Source organism: Bombina bombina, chromosome 12, assembly GCF_027579735.1.
Source record: "Bombina bombina isolate aBomBom1 chromosome 12, aBomBom1.pri, whole genome shotgun sequence".
NCBI lineage: Eukaryota > Metazoa > Chordata > Amphibia > Anura > Bombinatoridae > Bombina > Bombina bombina.
This window is the reverse complement of record NC_069510.1, coordinates 101,041,379-101,066,805: the sequence shown is the minus strand read 5'-3', so window position 1 is coordinate 101,066,805 and position 25,427 is coordinate 101,041,379. Positions and strand designations below refer to the sequence as shown.

General features: G+C 42.7%; 1 protein-coding gene across 2 annotated transcripts in view; it reads right to left on the bottom strand.

Annotated features, from left to right (window-relative positions):
- FGD1 (FYVE, RhoGEF and PH domain containing 1) overlaps window positions 1-25,427 on the bottom strand; it is a 147,543-nt gene that overhangs the window by 52,419 nt on the left and 69,697 nt on the right. For both annotated transcript variants that reach the window (XM_053696045.1, XM_053696046.1), the window contains exon 2: window positions 1,962-2,153. In XM_053696045.1, coding sequence (XP_053552020.1) covers window positions 1,962-2,153 — 192 coding nt within the window. The remainder of the gene's footprint in view (window positions 1-1,961; window positions 2,154-25,427) is intronic.

Genomic DNA, 25,427 nt, shown 5'->3' with positions numbered 1-25,427 from the left:
ACAAACCAACATTAAAATATCAAACAGAACTGAGACCACCTAACATAGCCAGGCATTGGTGCTAGATACAGAATGCATCTCCTTTAGCTGTGGTATCAGCCTAGCTCAGAAATGTACATTAGGAATCATCAACAAGTTATTCATCTACAAAGTCACCAGTACTCAAGGAACTGCTTCACAGTTATGGTGAAGCTGAAATGTCCCTTTTGTTTGGTAATAGTCAGAGAACAGAGGTATCAGTGGACAGATGGTGAGGGGACACAGAAAGATAGTAAGGGGGGGGGGGGAGAAGAATTGTGAAGGGACAAAGAGTAATGTCAAGAGGGAGCAGAGAAAGATTCTGATTGATCCTGAGGGTAAGGGGTAACCATAAAGGGACAGAGGGGTACAGTAAAGGGACAGGGAGATTGTGAGAGGGCAGATGGAGTTTCAAGAGGACAGAGGGAAATCCTGAAGGGACTGAGGAAGATCCTGAGGCGACTGAAGAAGATGATAGAGGACAAAAGGAAATCATAAGAAGATCATTAGGGGACATTGGAAGATTCTGAGTAGAAAAAGGGAGATTCTGAGGAGACAGAGGGAGATCATCAGTGGGCAGAGGAAGATCCTGATGACTAGAGTTAGATTCTCAGAGGGGGGAGAGAAGAATTTTGATGTAGCAATAGAAGATCCAGAGGGGACAGAAATATAGTGAAGAGACACTGGAATATAAAAAAAACTGGTGTGTCACAAGAATATTCTAGGCCCTTTGGGTATCTTTGTCCTTTTGTAAAATTTCTATTTTTTTTAGAATTTCTAAGTCTATATTTCTGTCATTTCAGGCTCTTTCTCTGTTCCAAAAGCCTCTCCCTGATCCCTAAACATCTATCTCGCCCTCATGATCTTCCCTTTCCCTTTTTAGGATCTTCCTCCCTAGGCCCAGGAACTTCCTCTCTCAGGATCTTCCCTGAGCCACTAACATGATCTGTCTCCAGCCCACAAATATAAACACAGGCCAACTCTAAGTTACAAACACAGATTGTGGTGTTAGATAAAATCCAGAAGACCATGAGGTCTGCTTATACTCCCAGCACAATCCTCAGGAAAGCATTGACACTATTAATATATTCATGCTAGCACTGCAGTAAAGCTCTCAGGATAGTCATATTGAGACTCGCAGGTGACAGGCTGAAAAAACATTCACATTAGATAAAACACAGATATTAGGACAGACAGGGATCAGACTGATACACTTCAGGAACGTTCTCTGTGAAAAGCACAATTGAAAAGCCATAGAACATGCTGCTGAGCAGCTGTTAATTCCTGGCTGAGCACTCCCCCTTCTGTAGATAGATAGATAGATAGATAGATAGATATACAGATAGATAAAGATAGATAGATGGATACAGATAGATAGATCAATTAATAGATAGGTACAAATACATATATACATAGAGAGAGAGAGAGAGATTTCTGTTCTCCTTCTGGTGTGTGTATCTCTCTCTCTATGAGACACACACACATACATATATATATATATGTCCCAAGTGGATTCGGATTCAGCACACACTAATACCAAGCAGTCTCCGGGGTGCACTTTAAATTGTTGCATAAAAAACTTAGAAGAAAGGCACTCTCCGTCTGTAGTGAGTAAAAAGATTTACTTTTGTCAACGTTTTCGGGGTTAGGACAGGGGTAACCCCCGATAAACGTTCACAAAAGCAAAGCTTTTTACTCATTACAGACGGAGAGTGCCTTTCTTCTAAGTTTTATATATATAAATAATATGAGGGAGAGAAGAGAGAGAGGAGAGAAGAGACACACACACCAGTAAAAAGAATAGAAATATATTGCCGGAGATCACCAGCCAGGAGAAAGGAAATATATAACCACTGACCACTAGTGTAAACAGAAATAAATTCCTGCAGATCATCAGTAAACAAAAGTAAATATATCATCACCAGTGAGGATAGAACACCTACCTTCAGGTTTGGGGTGCTGTGATCGTCTGGGAACAGCTGGCTTTGGGCTGGGTGGGTCCGGGACCCCCCCATTACACTCTGTGGAGGATCCAGGGTCAGAGCGGAGCCTCTGGGGCTTTTCTGGGTGTGTAAACGTGGGAGCCGGCTCCAAAGAGAGGCTTTTAACAAGTAGCTGAGGCCTGTGCAGGGGACCTGGGAGTCAAGTGAGAGAGTGGTAGTGAGTATGAGAGCAATGACATAGTGAGCAGAAGACGTTGTACACACTGCACTTCATCAGAGGCACATTTGCTCTATTCCCACAGATTTGTCACAGATTTACAACATGAATACTGAGTACATTTAAACTCTTCTGTTCTTTGTGGAACATCAGTAATGCCCCAAACACAAGCAGGAAGTGTGCTACATAAAGATGCACTGATTATCTCTGGCACTCGAAGGGTTACACTGTAATGCTCTGCAGCAGAGCTCTGGCACAGGAGGGGTTACACTGTAATGCTCTGCAGCAGAGCTCTGGCACAGGAGGGGTTACACTGTAATGTTCTGCAGCAGAGCTCTGGCACAGGAGGGGTTACACTGTAATGCTCTGCAGCAGAGCTCTGGCACAGGAGGGGTTACACTGTAATGCTCTGCAGCAGAGCTCTGGCACAGGAGGGGTTACACTGTAATGTTCTGCAGCAGAGCTCTGGCACAGGAGGGGTTACACTGTAATGCTCTGCAGCAGAGCTCTGGCACAGGAGGGGTTACACTGTAATGCTCTGCAGCAGAGCTCTGGCACAGGAGGGGTTACACTGTAATGTTCTGCAGCAGAGCTCTGGCACAGGAGGGGTTACACTGTAATGTTCTGCAGTAGAGCTCTGGCACAGGAGGGGTTACACTGTAATGTTCTGCAGCAGAGCTCTGGCACAGGAGGGGTTACACTGTAATGTTCTGCAGCAGAGCTCTGGCACAGGAGGGGTTACACTGTAATGCTCTGCAGCAGAGCTCTGGCACAGAAGGGGTTACACTGTAATGCTCTGCAGCAGAGCTCTGGCACAGGAGGGGTTACACTGTAATGTTCTGCAGCAGAGCTCTGGCACAGGAGGGGCTACACTGTAATGTTCTGCAGCAGAGCTCTGGCACAGGAGGGGTTACACTGTAATGTTCTGCAGCAGAGCTCTGGCACAGGAGGGGTTACACAGTAATTCTCTGCCCCACACAATTACCCCTAAACCCATATGTAACCCACAGATAATGCACACCACAGGCACATCTGCCCCTCACAATTACCCCTGCACCCACAGCTGTGTAACTTACAGCTAATGCATACCTCCAGCAAATCTGCCCCTCACAATTACCCCCACACCCCTATGTAACTTACAGCTAATGCATACCTCCAGCAAATCTGCCCCTCACAATTACCCCCACACCCCTATGTAACTTACAGCTAATGCATACCTCCAGCAAATCTGCCCCTCACAATTACCCCCACACCCCTATGTAACTTACAGCTAATGCACACCTCCAGCAAATCTGCCCCTCACAATTACCCCCACAACCCTATGTAACTTACAGCTAATGCATACCTCCAGCAAATCTGCCCCTCACAATTACCCCCACAACCCTATGTAACTTACAGCTAATGAACACCTCCAGCAAATCTGCCTCTCACAATTACCCCCACACCCCTATGTAACTTACAGCTAATGCATACCTCCAGCAAATCTGCCCCTCACAATTACCCCCACACCCCTATGTAACTTACAGCTAATGCATACCTCCAGCAAATCTGCCCCTCACAATTACCCCCACACCCCTATGTAACTTACAGCTAATGCACACCTCCAGCAAATCTGCCCCTCACAATTGCCCTGCACCCCTGTGTAACTTACAGCTAATGCACACAAGTACCCCACATTCTGTACCTGCTTCCTGTCGCACACCTGGAGTGTCTGGGCGGATGGAGCTGGCAGGAAGAGGGAGGGCAGGTTACACACTCAGCTAAGAGTAATGTGCTTACAAAAGTCATCAGGCAGCGAGTTGGGGAGCAGAGAAATACAAAGCTGTCATATGTGAGAAAGCAGGGTGAGGCAGAGGGAGAACAAAGGCCAAACCATGACACCCAAAATGGGAAAGCAAAGCACTACTGCTTAACCCTTTTCCTGCTGGTATCACTGTGTAACACCATCACTGCCACAATCACTATATAACCATTTTCTTGCCAGTGTCACTGAGTAAGCCCTATCCTTCAAGAATCTTCGTGTAACCCCTTCCCTGCCAGAGTAACTGTTTGACTCATTCCCTGCCAGAGTCATTGTGTAACTCCTTCCTTGCTAGTGTTATTGTGTAAACCCCTCCCTGCCAGAGTCACTGAGTAACCTCTTCCCTGCTGGTGTCACTGTGTAACCCCTCCCCTGCTGGTGTCACTGTGTAACCCCTCCCCTGCCAGTGTCACTGTATAAGCCCTATCCTTCAAGTCTTTGTGTAACCCCTTCCCTGCTGATGTCACTGTGTAACCCCTTCCCTGCCAGAGTAACTGTTTAATTCATTCCCTGCCAGAGTCATTGTGTAACTCCTTCGCTAGTGTCACTCTGTAATCCCTCCCCTGCCAGTGTTACTGTATAAGCCCTATCCATCAAGAGTCTTTGTGTAACCTCTTCCTTGCCAGAGTAACTGTCTATCGTTAGTGACACACCTAGCATCACAGGGCCCTAAGCAAGAGAAGTTTATGGGGCCCCTTAGCCTAGCCCTCTTATTCACCTGCCCTGCCCCACATTAATATTTCCAATATAAGGAATAACACTATATATATATATTACACCTCCTGATACCTTTAAACATTACTTCATAAACTAAATACAAGATTTACATTAGCAGTGTGGGCACCCCAGAGCCTTGTGCCCCTCTCAGGCCAGGTATTGCCTTCCATGTCACAGTCACCATTGTCACTCGCTCCTGCTAGAGTATATCAGCAAGGTCATCACTGTGTAACCTATTTTCTGCCAGTGTCATCCATTGTAACCCCTTATCACTATATCATGTTTGCTTCCAGATAGGCCCAGAGCACACAGGGTTAAACTTTCCCAGCCAGGACACATCCTCTGCTGTGTGGCAGACAAAAGGTTAAAGCATATATAACATCATCACAAGAGGTGTGTGGCTATCACAAGCGTATGGATGACCACCAGTGGCGTGCAAACAAGCAACTTCCTCTTGGTGGCAAGAGAGGGATATTCTAACGTGAGGCTTCCAGCGCTAAGGTTTCTCAACTCATAGATAAAACAGCTGTATTACCTGCTGGAAGGTGCCAGAGGAACTGACGTCATGAAAATGAACAGCCAAATAATAAGTGTGAAATTATGAGAAAATGCAGAAATGCAAATATAAAAAAGGGAAAGAACAAAATGGGTAGAAAATGGGAAAAAAAAAAAAAAGGTAAACAAAATTTTTAAAAAATGGAACAAAAATAAACAGAGAGAATGAAAACCCAGAGCAATGTGAAGGGCGTGCTCTGCATTCCTAGCCTATTACCTGTCCCAGCAGCTCAGTGTGAGTGACACCCTCCCCCCCCAAGATACCTGAGACATGGGGGGGGGGTCTGTCTGTCACACCCAGACACACTTCACTGACCTTTACCCAACACACCCTGCCCACCATTCATCCCCTGCTACTGGGCGGGAACATGAAATATCTTTCCTTTATTTCAAGGTTTAAAGGGACAGTCAACACCAGAATTTTTGTTGTTTAAAAAGATAGATAATCCCTTTATTACCCATTCCCCAGTTTTGCATAACCAACACTGTTATATTAATACACTTTTTACTGCTGTGACTATCTTGTATCTAAGCATCTTCTGACCGCCCCTAATCACATGACTTTTAGTTATTATCTATTGACTTGCATTTTAGCCAATTAGTGCAGTGTCTGCCACAATCCACGGGCATGCTCACAATGTTATCTATATGGTTTACCTGAACTAGCTCTCCCCTGCTGTGAAAAGCAAATACAAAGCATGTGATTAGAGGCGGTCTTCAAGGGCTTAGAAATTATCATATGAGCCTTCCTAGGTCTAGCTTTCAACTAAGAATACCAAGAGAACAAAGCAAAATTGTTGATAAAAGTAAATTGGAAAGTTGTTTAAAATTGCATGCCCTATTTGAAAAATAAAAGTTTTTTTTGGACTTGACTGTCCCTTTAATAGGAAAGGGTACCCAGAATCCTTTGTGAAAACAATATGTGCAATGCTGCAGCCTCTACTGGGTCTGCACATAAATCCTGAGCACTGACTGCAAATCTTTGTGCAGCAAATTAATAATATATATATTATTATTATTATTATTAAGACACAAAGACAATATGTAGCCATACATCCTGTAGCAAAGGCTAAAACATATTCATACAGTACCATACTTTTGAAGCTAGCGAGCATTTAATCATAAAATGATTCCAGAATATCAAGTTACTGGTATTTTGATCACCTTCCCAGCAACACTGGGACGCAACGCTCTGGACCAGGGGTATCGTGCCATTTTTGTGCACAAGCTTGTTTGAGTGCACTTTAAAATTTAAAAGGGACATTAAACCATTGTTTTCTTTTTAATTCATAATTAAATTAAAAATCAAAATCAAAATCAAATGCTGATATATTGTTAAGGATTCATAAAAAAATACAATTAAAGGGACACTGAACCCAATTTTTTTCTTTTGTGATTCAGATAGAGCATGCAATTTTAAACAACTTTCTAATTTACTCCTATTATCAAATTTTCTTCGTTCTCTTGCTATCTTTATTTGAAAAAGAAGGCATCTAAGCTATGGAGCCATCCAATATTTGGTTCAGTACCCTGGATAGCACTTGTGTATTGGTGGGTGAATGTATCCACCAATCAGCAAGAACAATCCAGGTTGTTTACCAAAAATGGGCTGGCATCTAAACTTACATTCTTGCTTTTCAAATAAAGATACCAAGAGAAACAAGAAAATTTGTTAATAGGAGTAAATTAGAAAGTTGCTTAAAATTGCATGCTCTATCTAAATCAAGAAAGAAAAAAAATTGGGTTCAGTGTCCCTTTAAGAACAGTGAAGTTATTCCTGAACACAAGGCTTAGAATGACACATTAGACTGTAAGCTCTTGCAGCCAGCAGGGAAACTTCATTTGCGGGGCCCTGGGCAAGACAAATTTGTTGGGCCCCTTAGGCCATTGCCTTTATTCCCTACTCCCTCTGTATTGCCCACCCTGTCCCAACATTCAGTGTGCTGTATAAATAATAACACTATATATTACCCTTCCTGATACCATAAATACTTCTTCATAATCTCATAAACTAAATACAGGATGTACATTGCATCTTCTCATACCTTCACCCCTAACATTGCGGGGCCCCGCAAAGCATGGGGCCCTGGGTGGGTACCCCCTCTCGCTTTGCCCAAAGAGCAGGCCTGTCAGCAAATATGTAAGGAACTTGCAGACAGAGGTAAGCTATTATTTCATGATGTGCAGCCTATCCCAATGCTGTTATCTATATTGCTTCCCCTGATTACCCAACATTCTGATTACTCATCAATAAGCTGAGAGCCATTCATGCAGTCGGCATTCTTTTTGGGATATACCCAGAAAGAGGCTGTTAAGGCAAAAGAAGTCTGTGCCCTGAGATGGTCTCTGCCTCCAGAGATCAGCTGCGGGCACCTCAGTGTAGGCGCATGTATGTTAGACACGGGTTACATTGTAAGCTCGGCACAAGCGGCTCAGACCCTGCTATTAAGAGTGCAAGCTCTGAGGAACAGCTTTGCAGATGTCAGACACAGTTTAAAAAGAGGTCATACAGGTTACTTCTGCGTACCTGGGGGTTTGTCACATCCGAATAGAGGAAAAATACAATAAATAAGACTGAGCCAGATTTACATGGCTGACACCCGTGGGCATGTTATATATAGACTAGCACAAGCAATAGATTTACATGGTTGACAATCCTGGGCATGTTATATATAGACTAGCACAAGCAATAGATTTACATGGTTGACAATCCTGGGCATGTTATATATAGACTAGCACAAGCAATAGATTTACATGGCCGACACCCCTGGGCATGTTATATATAGACTGGCACAAGCAATAGATTTACATGGTTGACACCCCTGGGTATGTTATATATAGACTGGCACAAGCAATAGATTTACATGGTTGACAACCCTGGGCATGTTATATATAGACTAGCACAAGCAATAGATTTACATGGTTGACAACCCTGGGCATGTTATATATAGACTAGCACAAGCAATAGATTTACATGGCCGACACCCCTGGGCATGTTATATATAGACTAGCACAAGCAATAGATTTACATGGCTGACACCCCTGGGCATGTTATATATAGACTGGCACAAGCAATAGATTTACATGGTTGACACCCCTGGGTATGTTATATATAGACTGGCACAAGCAATAGATTTACATGGTTGACAACCCTGGGCATGTTATATATAGACTAGCACAAGCAATAGATTTACATGGTTGACAACCCTGGGCATGTTATATATAGACTAGCACAAGCAATAGATTTACATGGCCGACACCCCTGGGCATGTTATATATAGACTGGCACAAGCAATAGATTTACATGGCTGACACCCCTGGGAACGTGTCATATAGACTGCCAGATTTAGATAGCCGACACCCCTGAACACATGTTATATAGACTGCAGGGGGCACCAGATTGGCATGGTTGGCACCCCTGGGCACATGTTATTTGCCAGTCATCTGAATTACACAGCTATCACCCTTGGGCACATCTTATATAGGCTACCAAGGACACCAGATCTAAGTGTCTGACATTCCTGAGCATATTATATACGCTGCCAGAGGTGCTAGATCTATATCTCTGAGCATTTGTTATAGAATCTGCAAGTGCTGACACTCCTAAAGCTAATTTGTTAACCTTGTAACGCCGTTGGAACGTTATATTCCGTCCAAATTTTGCTGGGCTTTAGCGCCGATTGACGGAATACAACGTCCTAACCGCTTGGCTTTCCTGAAGCCACTGGCGCTTCCCTGATGGGATGGCGGTCTGGAGGGCGTGTCTAGCATCATAGGGACGCCTCGCTGGCGCGATCCCATCACTGAAATCTCGTGATCACCTGTATGATCGCAAGATTTCGATTTGTTTACATTGGAACAGTTGTTCCAATGAAAACACGTTAACCCCGGCACGAAAGGGTTAAAGCACAACATTTTTATATTGATTTGGGCTTGCTATGTTTAACCTTCTGAAGTACAACACAATCTGTGACTGATGATGTCGTGAGACAGCTGAGCGTTGTGTTACTTACGGCTCCATAGCTGTACTTTTTGTGTTTAACCCCTCTGAAAAAACGACATGTCCCTTTAATGATGCCTCTGCCCCTTTAATGATGCCTCTGCCATTGCACCAATGGCAAAGCCCAAACGTGAACAGCACTCCAGAAAAGGCTCCTCGTAGCACAAGGGGTACTCCTTAAAGGGACATGTCTACATGTAGCCACCAATCAGCAAGCACTACCCAGGGTGCTGAAGAAAAAATGGGCTGGCTCCTAAGCTTACATTCTTGCTTTTTCAAATAAAGATACCAAGGGAACAAAGAAAAATTAATAGGTGTAAATTAGAAAGTTGCTTAAAATTGCTACTTTATTTTGACTAGACTTTCCCTTTAAGGAATACACACAAGTACAGTGTGAGGGCCTGCGTTTAAACTTTAACTCTTGCACATGTCTAATGTAGAAACCATCAAAAAATCACTAAAGCAGTCATGTCAGACACGCACAGCGGCGCACAACAACTAAACTCAGCAGCACTTTACAATATACTTCTATTTGCTGCAAAGTGCTGAGGTCCTGAGTTATAACGTATGGTGAACAAACAGATATTGCACATGCTCAGAGTGTGGGTGATGTCACAAGACGTCATGATCTGTCACATTATGAGTGAGGCGGGCACAGGTGGCATACTGCCATATCTGGTGCAGGATGTTTAGCATTATAGTGAGCCAAACAAACAGGTAGAGAGGGGGCGCTAGTCTGCAACAATGTTATAGAGGAAGCAACGAAAGTGAGGCAAAGACATTAAAGGGACATGAAACATATTTATTTAATGATTTAGATACAGCATACAATATTAAATAACTTTCCAGTTTACTCCTATTATCAACTATGCTTCATTCTCTTGGTATCCTTTGTTAAAACAAAAGCAATGCACTACTGAACACATATGATGAGCAAATGACAAGAGGCATATATATGCAGCCACCAATCAGCAGATAGCTCCCAGTACTGCACCACTGCTCCTGAGCCTACCTAGGTATGATTTTCAACAAAGGATACCAAGTGAATGAAAAACATTTGATACTAGAAGTTGTTTAAAACTGTATCTGAATCACAAAATGTTTGATGTGCACGTGTGTATTCGGCAGCTTCATTAGTGGAAGGTGGCAGCTGTTCGCAGTCTTTGGCTCTTTTCGGACCCATATTTATTCTTGTGAAAGTGCAACATACTAAGATCTGTGCAAATCCTGATGTTAGTGTGCTGAACTTTCACAAGAAGTAAACCGTCTCTGAAAAGAGCAGAAGGACTCGAGCAGCTGCCGAATACACGTCTAGTTTGATGTCCTGGTATCTATTCTGAAACAAGAGTAACTTCTGTTTTACACTAGCTCCTTATTGTGCAAGGGTTTAATGAGCACGAAACAGACACCGACAAACATAAGAGATAGAAAGGGGACAGATTGAGCAACAATGAACCCGTTTACAAAGGAGGAAATGTTACATTAACTATTAATAGAATCTGCAGAACACTGTAATGTTACCTGAACCTCACAATGTACAAACTAAACAAGAACTGTCAGAATCAAAACAAGCGAACAAAGGCCAGGTGCACAATACCCAGTAACTGACATCTGTTGTGCAAATATGGCCACCCAGGTACTACATGCCGCCTCCTAAACTCCAGGTAGTCTTGTGAGCAGGAACTATGGTCTAATGGTCAGCAGGCGATGGGTACAGCACAGCTAATACACCCAGCCAGGTAGCCACTGCTCTATAGATCTATATCTATCTGTATCTATCTATCCATCTATATCTATCTATATATCTGTATCTATCTATCTATCTATCTATCTATCTATCTATCTATCTGTATCTATCTATCTATCTATCTATCTATCTATCTATCTATCTATCTATCTATCTATCTGTATCTATCTATATGTATCTAACTAACTGCATCTATTCATCCATCTATCTAACTGTATCTATTCACCTATCTATCTATCTATCTATCTGTATCTATCTATCTATCTATCTATATATATATATATATATATATATATCTGTCTGTCTGTATCTATCTATCCATCATCTATATCTATCTATCTGTTTCTATCCATCAATCCATCTATATATATATATCTGTATCTATATCTATCTATCTATCTATCCATCCATCATCTATATCTATCTATCTATCATCATCTATCTATATCTATCTGTATCTATATCTATCTATCTATCTATCTATCTATCTATCTATCCATCATCTATATCTATCTATCTGTATCTATCCATCCATCCATGCATCCATCTATATATATATATATATATATATATATGTATCTATATCTATCTACTTATCTATCTGTATCTACATCTATCTATCTATCTATCTGTATCTATCTATATATCTACCTCTATCTGTATCTATCTAACTAACTATCTGTATCTAACTAACTGTATCGTTTCATCCATCTATCTATCTAACTGTATTCACCTATCTATCTATCTATCTATCTATCTATCTATCTGGATCTATCTATGTATATCTATCTATGTATCTATCTCTATCTGTATCTATTTATCTATTCTGTATCTATCTATCTATATGTATCTATCTATCTGCATCTATCTTTCTATCTATCTATCTATCTATCTGTATCTAGCCATCAATCTATCTGTCTCTATCTATATGTATCTATACGTATCTATTCATCTATCTATCTGTATCTATCTATATGTATCTGTATGTATCTATATGTATGCATCTATCTGTATCTAGCCATCAATCAATCTATCTATCTGTATCTATTCATCTATCTATGTGTATCTATTAATCTATCTATCTGTATCTATTTGTATCTATCTGGATAATTTTGTATCTATCTCTGTAACTATCTTTGTGTATCTATCTATCTATCTATCTATCTATCTATCTATCTATCATGGTGTAGCTATCTATCTATCTATCTGTCCTGGTGTATCTATTTAAATATCTATCTAGCTATCCTGGTGTATCTATCTATATATCTATCCTGGTATATCTATCTATCTATCTATCCTAGTCTATCTATCTATCTATCTATCTATCTATCTATCTATCTATCTATCTATCTATCTATCCTTGTATATCTCTCTATCAATCAATCAATCCATCTATCTATCTATCCTGGTGTATCTATCCATCTATCTATCTATCTATCTATCTATCTATCTATCTATCTATCTATCTATCTATCTATCTGTCCTGATGTATCTATTTAAATATCTATCTAGCTATCCTGGTGTATCTATCTATATATCTATCCTGGTATATCTATCTATCAATCAATCAATCAATCGATCCATCTATCTATCCTGGTGTATCTATCCATCTATCTATCCCGGTGTATCTATCTATCTATCCTGGTGTATCTATCTATCTATTCTGGTGTATCTATTTAAATATATATCTAACTATCCGGGTGTATCTATCTAGCTATCCTTGTATATCTATCTATCTACCTACCTATAAATCTACCAACCTACCTATCTATCAATCTATCTACCTATATTTATATATATCCTGGTGTATCTATATATATATCCATCTATCTATCCTGGTGTATCTATCTATCTATCTATCTATCTATCTATCTATCCTGGTGTATCTATTTAAATATCGATCTAGCTATCCTGGTGTATCTATCTATCTAGCTATCCTGGTATATTTATTGATCAATCTATCTACCTACCTATCTATCCTGGTGTATCTATCCATCTATCTTTCCTGGTGTATCTATCTGTCCTGGTGTATCTATTTAAATATCTATCTATCTATCCTGGTGTGTCTATCTATCCTGGTATATCTATCTACCTACCTATCTATCTACCTACCTACCAATCTACCTACCTATCAATCGATCTACCTACCTATCTACCTACCAATCTACCTACCTATCAATCAATCGATCTACCTACCTATCTACCTACCAATCTACCTACCTATCAATCGATCTACCTACCTATCTTTCAATCTACCTACCTATCTTTCAATCTACCTATCTATCAATCTACGTACCTATCTATCTACCTACCAATATACCTATCTATCTAGGCACTCAGCAAGCCTATAGCTACATACTAGGCACTCAGCAAGCTTATAGCTACATACTAGGCACTCAGCAAACCTATAGCTACATACTAGGCACTCAGCAAACCTATAGCTACATACTAGGCACTCAGCAAACCTATAGCTACATACTAGGCACTCAGCAAGCCTATAGCTACATACTAGGTACTCAGCAAGCTTACAGCTATATACTAGGCACTCAGCAAGCCCATAGCTACATACTAGGCACTCAGCAAACCTATAGCTACATACTAGGCACTCAGCAAGCCTATAGCTACATACTAGGTACTCAGCAAGCTTACAGCTATATACTAGGCACTCAGCAAGCCTATAGCTACATACTAGGCACTCAGGAAGCTTATAGCTATATACTAGGCACTCGGCAAGCCTATAGCTACATACTAGGCACTCGGCAAGCTTATAGCTACATACTAGGCACTCGGCAAGCCTATAGCTACATACTAGGCACTCAGCAAGCTTATAGCTACATACTAGGCACTCAGCAAGCCTATAGCTACATACTAGGCACTCAGCAAGCTTATAGCTACATACTAGGTACTCAGCAAGCTTACAGCTATATACTAGGCACTCAGCAAGCCTATAGCTACATACTAGGCACTCAGCAAGCTTATAGCTATATACTAGGCACTCAGCAAGCCTATAGCTACATACTAGGCACTCGGCAAGCCTATAGCTACATACTAGGCACTCGGCAAGCTTATAGCTATATACTAGGCACTCAGCAAGCTTATAGCTATATACTAGGCACTCAGCAAGCTTATAGCTATATACTAGGCACTCAGCAAGCTTATAGCTATATACTAGGCACTTGGCAAGCTTATAGCTATATACTAGGCACTCGGCAAGCTTATAGCTATATACTAGGCACTCGGCAAGCTTATAGCTATATACTAGGCACTCAGGAAGCTTATAGCTATATACTAGGCACTCAGCAAGCTTATAGCTACATACTAGACCCTCAGCAAGCCTATAGCTACATACTAGGCACTCAGCAAACCTATAGCTACATACTAGGCACTCAGCAAGCCTATAGCTACATACTAGGCACTCAGCAAGCCTATAGCTACATACTAGGCACTCAGCAAGCCCATAGCTACATACTAGGCACTCAGCAAGCCCATAGCTACATACTAGGCACTCAGCAAGCCCATAGCTACATACTAGGCACTCAGCAAGCTTATAGCTACATACTAGGCACTCAGCAAACCTATAGCTACATACTAGGCACTCAGCAAGCCTATAGCTACATACTAGGCACTCAGCAAGCCTATAGCTACATACTAGGCACTCAGCAAGCCCATAGCTACATACTAGGCACTCAGGAAGCCCATAGCTACATACTAGGCACTCAGCAAGCCCATAGCTACATACTAGGCACTCAGCAAGCCCATAGCTACATACTAGGCACTCTGCAAGCTTATAGCTACATACTAGGCACTCAGCAAGCCCATAGCTACATACTAGGCACTCAGCAAGCCTATAGCTACATACTAGGCACTCAGCAAGCCCATAGCTACATACTAGGCACTCAGCAAGCTTATAGCTACATACTAGGTACTCAGCAAGCTTACAGCTACATACTAGGCACTCAGCAAGCTTATAGCTACATACTAGGCACTCAGCAAGCCCATAGCTACATACTAGGCACTCAGCAAGCTTATAGCTACATACTAGGCACTCAGCAAGCCCATAGCTACATACTAGGCACTCAGCAAGCCCATAGCTACATACTAGGCACTCAGCAAGCCCATAGCTATATACTAGGCACTCAGCAAGCCCATAGCTACATACTAGGCACTCAGTAAGCCCATAGCTACATACTAGGTACTCTAGCTAGGTTTCTCCTTACCACTTCTGCTGGGAACCTTTTCCATGCATCTAGCACTACTCTTCCCCAGTTATGGGGAAGCTAGGGGAATCTCAGACGGTTAGCATGCACTGGGAGATAATGCTGAGGCACTGCTAGCTGGAACAGACAGACAGCTCTCACATTTAAAGGTTTTCTGTGTCCTTAAAAATCTCTGCACAAGTGGGCAGGATCTGAGCCTAATATACATTTCCAGACCAATTAGTTGCATATGTGCTCAGTACACACAAACCTCCATGCTGCAGCGTCTGGACCCTCTACAGCAAGTAAAATAAAATCCCCTATGGCCTTAACTTGTTAACCCCTTAGCTGCCAGAGACAGCAGCAATGCACTTAGTATTATAGAGAGCTACAGGACTGTGCACTTAAAGGGACAGTATACTGTAAAATCGTTTTTCCCTTAATGTGTTTACAATTGCTTTTTTTACCATCTGCAGAGTAAAAATGTATGAAAATTAGCTTTTTAAGGCTTATTTGTGTATATTAAAGCTCTGATTTTGTGTTTTGAAGCCACAACCTAATAAAATGGGTTGAGCTTGTAGGTATAATCAGATCTCATTACTTTATCACATTGTGTACATATACATGCTTCTTTATCTTATATCTGTCCTTAAAACAATCACCAGTACTTGGAGAGAACAATGGAAAATCATCATTGTATTACCTTATCTCTGCTATATCCCACTGGGAGTGTAATGTCTTCTGCTGGCTGTGTTTACAAAGCTTATCTATAGCTTGGACCTGCGGCCACAAACTTTCAGAATAGGTGGGGATATCACATGCTAAATCAACTATTTCAAATGCCAATATAAGGGTAATGGAGATACTTGTAGACAATATAATACACTCCTGCAGGTAAAGTGGATCATTAGGAACAAATTAAAGGGGAGAAATTTTTTGAGTAAACTGTCCCTTTAAGTATCTGCTCACACACGTAATGTGGTAAATCACTGAGGGATGTAACTGAGCCTTATCAGTAATTAAACCCTTAGTTGCCTACACCAATTGGATTTGGTTAGCTTTATGTAAACACAGACAGTATGTAATACCTCCCTATACTGGCCCAAACCACACTGCATTCCAATTAATGCCAGAACAACCAGAGATGATGCTTATTCCAGGAAACCAGGAATAAACCGGCTGATTCACTAGCTAAGGCTGAGAATTACACAGCACAGAGCATGGAATAGTCCAGTGACTGAGTCCAGTGACTGAGTGACTACAGATAGACAATAGTCCAGTGACTGAGTGACTACAGACAGGGAATAGTCCAGTGACTGAGTGACTACAGACAGGGAATAGTCCAGTGACTGAGTCCAGTGACTGAGTGACTACAGACAGGTACTAGCCCAGTGACTGAGTGACTACAGACAGGGAATAGTCCAGTGACTGAGTGACTACAGACAGGGAATAGTCCAGTGACTGAGTGACTACAGATAGATAATAGTCCAGTGACTGAGTGACTCCACACAGGCAATAGCTCAGTGGCTGAGAGACTACAGATAGACAATAGTCCAGTGACTGAGTGACTACACACAGGTAATAGTCCAGTGACTGAGTGACTACAGACAGCTAATAGTCCAATGACTGAGTGACTACAGAGAGGCACTAGCCCAGTAACTGAGTGTCTACAGGCAGGTAACAGTCAAATGACTGAGTGACTAAACACAGGCAATAGCTCAGTGGCTGCGAGACTACAGGCAGGCAATAGTCCAGTGACTGTGTGACTACAGACAGGTAATAGCTCAGTGACTGAGTGACCACAGACAGGTAATAGACAGGTAATAGTCCAGTGACTGAGTGACTATACACAGGCAAAATCCCAGTGACTGAGTGACTACACACAGGTAATAGTCCAGTGACTGAGTGTCTACAGACAGGTAATAGTCGAGTGACTGAGTGACTACAGACAGGGAATAGCCCAGCAACTGAGTGATTACAGACAGGTAATAGTCAAATGACTGAGTGACTACACACAGGCAATAGCTCAGTGGCTGAGAGACTACAGACAGGCAATAGTCTAGTGACTGAGTGACTACACACAGGCAAAAACCCAGTGACTGAGTGACTACAGTCAGGGAATAGTCCAGTGACTGAGTGACTACAGACAGGTAATAGCCCAGTGACTGAGTGATTACAGACAGGTAATAGTCCAGTGACTGATTGACTACAGACAGGTAATAGCTCAGTGGCTGAGAGACTACAGACAGGCAATAGTCCAGTGGCTGAGAGACTACAGACAGGCAATAGTCCAGTGACTTAGTGACTACAGACAGGGAATAGCCCAGTGACTGAGTGACTACAGACAGGTAATAGTTCAGTGGCTGAGAGACTACAGACAGGCAATAGTCCAGTGACTGAGTGACTACACAGGTAATAGTCCAGTGACTACAGACAGGGAATAGCCCAGTGACTGTGTGACCACAGACAGGGAATAGCCCAGTGACTTAGTGACCATAGACATGTAATAGCTCAGTGGCTGAGAGACTACAGGCAGGCAATAGTCCAGTGACTACAGACAGGGAATAGCCCAGTGACTGTGTGACTACAGACAGGGAATAGACCAGTGGCTGAGAGACTACAGACAGGCAATAGTCCAGTGACTGAGTAACTACACACAGGTAATAGTCCAGTGACTACAGACAGGGAATAGCCCAGTGACTGTGTGACCACAGACAGGGAATAGCCCAGTGACTGAGTGACCATAGACATGTAATAGTTCAGTGGCTGAGAGACTACATACAGGCAATAGTCCAGTGACTGAGTGACTACACACAGGTAATAGTCCAGTGACTTAGTGACTACAGACAGGGAATAGCCCAGTGATTGTGTGACTACAGACAGGGAATAGTCCAGTGCCTGAGTGACCACAGACAGAGAATAGCCAAGTGACTGAGTGATTACAGACAGGTAATAGCCCAGTGACTGAGTGATTACAGACAGGTAATAGCCCAGTGACTGTGTGACTACAGACAGGTAATAGCCCAGTGACTGAGTGACTACAGACAGGTAATAGCCCAGTGACTGTGTGACTACAGACAGGTAATAGCCCAGTGACTGAGTGACTACAGACAGGTAATAGCCCAGTGACTGTGTGACTACAGACAGGTAATAGCCCAGTGACTGAGTGATTACAGACAGGTAATAGCCCAGTGACTGAGTGATTACAGACAGGTAATAGCCCAGTGACTGAGTGACTACAGACAGGTAATAGCCCAGTGACTGAGTGACTACAGACAGAGAATAGCCCAGTGACTGAGTGACTACAGACAGGTACTAGCCCAGTGACTGAGTGACAACAGACAGGTAATAGCCCAGTGACTGTGTGACTACAGACAGGTACTAGCCCAGTGACTGAGTGACTACAGACAGGTACTAGCCCAGTGACTGATCACCAGATGACATGTCAGATACTCTGTTACACAGCAGACTCTATAAAGCTCTTTATTTCCAGCAGATACTAAATAAACAATGTGCCTGTAGTGGAGGGCTACACTGCACTATCCCTACTGCTTTAATATCCTTTATCAGAGCTGTCTGTGGACTGACCCTATACAACTAACACCTGCTGGAGGGAATGATACACCGTACAACATATGCCACCTATTGCCCAGTACAACCATGGCTCATTTAACAACCTAACACAGCAACAAATTACCTTATTTCACTGCTAACTTTTCTGCTCTCAATTCACAAAGTGTGAAAATAAAAAAGGGAATTTGTACTGCCAGCAAACCCATCCTAGAGGCGAAATGTAGCCCACGGTCACTAGACGGCCAGTCCTACTGTATACTACTAAAGAAGGTCTATTCATACACCACCCTATAGGGGTCCCTCCCCCAGGATGTTTACTGTTTAAATGATTCATATAAAGATTAAATGCCTGAGGCACCAAGCTGTGACCCTCCGATCATTTAGGTAAAGCAGGGAGCACATGAGTGCTGTCATGTTATAGCTGTGTCCCTGTCTGCCAGTTATGACAATGCTTTAGCCTGTGCTGTTCCAGGTCACACACTGCACCTGCCAAGAACAATGAATACATCTGCCCTGAGGCGCGCATAAAGTGCACAAACTGCCAACCCAGCAAAACAGATGTGATACCGACCCCTTCAGCTACTGCCATACCCAGGTATATTGAGATTTTCTTTCTGACCACCTCTTCTGAATGACAACTTCATTACCCTTACAGTATGTGCTCTGTATGTAAGCCTACCAGCCTCAGTTGTATAAGTGTCTATCGAATACCACACAGTGCCAGGCGCACGCAGACACAGCCAGAGCCGGGCACACAATGAGGCAATAGCTAAGTATTTATAAGGTGTCAGGGAAGAATTCTGCACATAAATTTAGGTAGAATAATCTAAATAAAATATGAGCTGTGACCTTGGTAAGTGCCTAGCCATTAAACAGCTTGCTCCATGGTGAGTGCCCACTCAGAGTGCTGCCTCTTTTAGCCCATAGAATTACTGACACTATACAAAGAGATGCCAGCCCTTAAAGGGCCAGGAAACTTACAAATTTAAATATTGAGAGAGAAGAGGTAGATTTCATAAAGTTGAATAGAAGTAAATTAGAATGTTATTTAAACCTGTACACTCCATTTGAATCATTAAAGTTTAATTTTGACTTCTATGTTCCTTTAAAGGGACAGTAAAGGCAAAATTAACTTTTAATGATTCAGATAGAGCAGGTATCTTCAGAAATTGACTTCTGTTATCTAATTTGCTTTATTGTTTTGGTATTATTTGTAGATGTATAGGCTCAGGAGCAGCAATGCACTACTGGGAGCTAGCTGAACACTTCTGGTGAGCCAATGACAAGAGGCATATATGTGCAGCCACCAATTAGCAGCTAGCTCCCAGTAGTGCATGAGCCTACTAAGGTATACTTTTTAACAAAGGATATAAGAGGGACAGTAAACCCCAACATTTTATTTCATGATTTGGATAGAACATACAATTTTAAGCAACTTTCCAAATTACTTCCATTCACAAATTTGCTTTGTTCTCTTGTTAACCTTTGCTGAAGGAACAGCATTGCAATACTGGCAGCTAGATGAACACATCTAGTTAGCCAATCACAAGAGACTAATGTGTGCAAGCACCAATCAGCAACAGCTCCCACTAATGTAGGATATGTGTGTATTCTTTTTTCTACAAGGGATACAAAGAGAACGAAGCACATTTGAAAATAGAAGTGAATTTAAAAGTGTCTTAAAATGAAATGCTCTATCTGAATCATGCAAGTTTAATTTTGCCTTTCCTATCCCTTTAAAACTCAAAGCAAATTTGATAATATAAGTAAATGACAATGTTGTTTAAAATTGTAGGCTCTATCTGAATCATGAAAGTTTAATTAAGCTTTATCGTATAAACAGAAGGAAGCCCTCCTCTGCACAAGAGATGCAGCCAACCGCAGGCCGCGTGCAGCTAGCGAGAGCCGAGGGAAGCAGACGTAAACACAAATTTGGGCACCAGGTCTGTGTTGCTTATACATTCATGTCTGCTCTGCCTGTGAAATAATCCTGTGACACGCTCCCCCGCATCCATTTAAGGAATCGCTCTCCTAATACACAGCACAGTTTATCATCTGCTGGGGTCCTATGTCTACTTCCCTTGTCTTCCTCACTACAGTATGTGTACCGCACCCCTACAGATACCCCAGTATCATATGTGTACCGCACCCCTATAGATACCCCAGTCTCATATGTGTACCACACCCCTACAGATACCCCAGTATCATATGTGTACTGTACCCTACAGATACCCCAATTATATATGTCTACCGCACCCCTACAGATATCCCCAGTTATATATGTCTACCGCACCCCTACAGATACCCCCAGTTATATATGTGTAGCACACCCCTACAGATACCCCCAGTTATATATGTGCACCACACCCTTACAGATACCCCCAGTTATATATGTGTACCGCACCTCTACAGATACCCCCAGTTATATATGTGTACCACACCCTTACAGATACCCCCAGTTATATATGTGTACCGCACCCCTACAGATACCCCAGTATCATATGTGTACCGCACCCCTACAGATACCCCAGTATCAGATGTATACCGCACCCCTACAGATACCCCAGTATCATATGTGTACCGCACCCCTACAGATACCCCAGTATCAGATGTATACCGCACCCCTAAAGATACCCCCAGTATATTTATACCGCACCCCTACAGATACCCCCAGTTATATATGTGTACCGCACCCCTACAGATACCCCCAGTTATATATGTGTACCGCACCCCTACAGATACCCCAGTATCATATGTGTAGCACACCCCTACAGATACCCCCAGTTATATATCTGTACCGCACCCCTACAGATACCCCCAGTTATATATGTGTACCGCACCTCTACAGATACCCCCAGTTATATATGTGTACCGCACCCCTACAGATACCCCCAGTTATATATGTGTACTGCACCCCTACAGATACCCCCAGTTATATATATGTACCGCACCCCTACAGATACCCCCAGTATCATATGTATACCGCACCCCTACAGATACCCCCAGTTATATATGTGTACCGTACTCCTACAGATACCCCCAGTTATATATGTGTACTGCACCCCTACAGATACCCCAGTATCATATGTGTACTGCACCCCTACAGATACCCCAGTATCATATGTATACCGCACCCCTACAGATACCCCCAGTATCATATGTGTACCGCACCCCTACAAATACCCCAGTATCATATGTGTACCGCACCCCTACAGATACCCCCAGTATCATATGTGTACCACACCGCTACAGATACCCCCAGTTATATATGTGTACGGGACTCCTACAAATATCCCCACTATATATCTACCGCACCCCTACAGATACCCCAGTATCATATGTGTACTGAACCCCTACCGATACCCCAGTATCATATGTGTACCGCACCCCTACAGATATCCCCAGTTTCATGTGTACCGCACCCCTACAGATACCCCCAGTTATATATGTGTACCGCACTCCTACAGATATCCCCAGTTATATATGTGTACCGCACCCCTACAGATACCCCAGTTATATATGTGTACCGCACTCCTACAGATATCCCCAGTTATATATGTGTACCACACCCCTACAGATATCCCCAGTTATATATGTGTACCGCACCCCTACAGATACCCCCAGTATCATATGTGTACCGCACCCCTACAGATACCCCCAGTTATATATGTGTACCGCACTCCTACAGATATCCCCAGTTATATATCTACCGCACCCCTACAGATACCCCAGTATCATATGTGTACTGCACCCCTACAGATACCCCAGTATCATATGTGTACCACACCCCTACAGATATCCCCAGTATCATGTGTACCGCACCCCTACAGATACCCCCAGTTATATATGTGTACCGCACCCCTACAGATACCCCAGTATCATGTGTACTGCACCCCTACAGATACCCCAGTATCATATGTGTACCGCACCCCTACAGATATCCCCAGTATCATATGTGTAGCGCACCCCTACAGATACCCCCAGTTATTTATGTGTACCGCACCCCTACAGATACCCCCAGTTATATATGTGTACCGCACCTCTACAGATACCCCCAGTTATATATGTGTAGCGCACCCCTACAGATACCCCCAGTTATTTATGTGTACCGCACCCCTACAGATACCCCCAGTTATATATGTGTACCGCACCTCTACAGATACCCCCAGTTATATATGTGTACCGCACCCCTACAGATACCCCAGAATCATATGTGTAGCACACCCCTACAGATACCCCCAGTTATATATGTGTACCGCACCCCTACAGATACCCCAGTATCATATGTGTAGAGCACCCCTACAGATATCCCCAGTTATATATGTGTACCGCACCCCTACAGATACCCCAGTATCATATGTGTAGCGCACCCCTACAGATACCCCAGTATCATATGTGTACCGCACCCGTACAGATACCCCCAGTATCATATGTATACCGCACCCCTACAGATACCCCTGTATTATATGTATACCACACCCCTACAGATACCCCAGTATCATATGTGTACCGCACCCCTACAGATACCCCCAGTATCATATGTATACTGCACCCCTACAGATACCCCCAGTTATATATGTGTACCGCACCCCTACAGATACCCCAGTATCATATGTGTACCGCACCCTTACAAATACCCCCACTATCATATGTATACCGCACCCCTAAAGATACCCTCAGTATCATATGTATACTGCACCCCTACAGATACCCCAGTATCATATGTGTACCGCACCCCTAAAGATACCCCCAGTATCATATGCATACCGCACCCCTACAGATACCCCAGTATCATATTTGTACCGAACCCCTACAGATACCCCCAGTATCATATATATACTGCACCCCTAAAGATACCACAGTCTCATATGTATACAGCACCCCTACAGATACCCCAGTCTCATATGTGTACCGCACCCCTACAGATATCCCAGTCTCATATGTGTACCGCACTCCTACAGATACCCCAGTATCATATGTGTACAGCAACCCCTACAGATACCCCAGTATCATATGTGTACAGCAACCCTACAGATACCCCAGTATCATATGTGTACCGCACCCCTACAGATACCCCAGTATCATATGTGTACAGCAACCCCTACAGATACCACAGTATCATATGTATACCGCGCCTCTACAGATACCCCAGTATCATATGTATACCGCACCCTTACAGATACCCCAGTATCATATGTATACCGCACCCTTACAGATACCCCAGTATCATATGTGTACAGCAACCCCTACAGATACCACAGTATCATATGTATACCGCACCCCTACAGATACCCCAGTATCATATATGTACAGCAACCCCTACAGATACCACAGTATCATATGTATACCGTGCCTCTACAGATACCCCAGTATCATATGTATACCGCACCCTTACAGATACCCCAGTATCATATGTATACCGCACCCCTACAGATACCCCAGTGTCATATGTATACCGCACCCCTACAGATACCCCAGTGTCATATGTATACCGCACCCCTACAGATACCCCAGTGTCATATGTATACCGCAGACACTGAGTGTATCCTACACCATTATCTACCCCAGTGTCATATGTATACCGCAGACACTGAGTGTATCCTACACTATTATCTACCCCAGTTTCATATGTATACCGCAGACACTGAGTGTATCCTACACTATTATCTACCTCAGTGTCATATGTATAACGCAGACACTGAGTGTATCCTACACTATTATCTACCCCAGTGTCATATGTATATCGCAGACACTGAGTGTATCCTACACTATTATCTACCCCAGTGTCATATGTATACCTCAGACACTGAGTGTATCCTACACTATTATCTACCCCAGTGTCATATGTATACCGCAGACACTGAGTGTATCCTACACTATTATCTACCCCAGTGTCATATGTATACCGCAGACACTGAGTGTATCCTACACTATTATCTACCTCAGTGTCATATGTATACCGCAGACACTGAGTGTATCCTACACTATTATCTACCACAGTGTCATATGTATACCTCAGACACTGAGTGTATCCTACACTATTATCTACCACAGTGTCATATGTATACCGCAGACACTGAGTGTATCCTACACTATTATCTACCACAGTGTCATATGTATACCTCAGACACTGAGTGTATCCTACACTATTATCTACCTCAGTGTCATATGTATACCGCAGACACTGAGTGTATCCTACACTATTATCTACCACAGTGTCATATGTATACCTCAGACACTGAGTGTATCCTACACTATTATCTACCACAGTGTCATATGTATACCTCAGACACTGAGTGTATCCTACACTATTATCTACCCCAGTGTCATATGTATACCGCAGACACTGAGTGTATCCTACACTATTATCTACCACAGTGTCATATGTATACCTCAGACACTGAGTGTATCCTACACTATTATCTACCACAGTGTCATATGTATACCTCAGACACTGAGTGTATCCTACACCATTATCTACCTCAGTGTCATATGTATACCGCAGACACTGAGTGTATCCTACACTATTATCTACCTCAGTGTCATATGTATACCGCAGACACTGAGTGTATCCTACACTATTATCTACCTCAGTGTCATATGTATACCGCAGACACTGAGTGTATCCTACACCATTATCTACCCCAGTGTCATATGTAT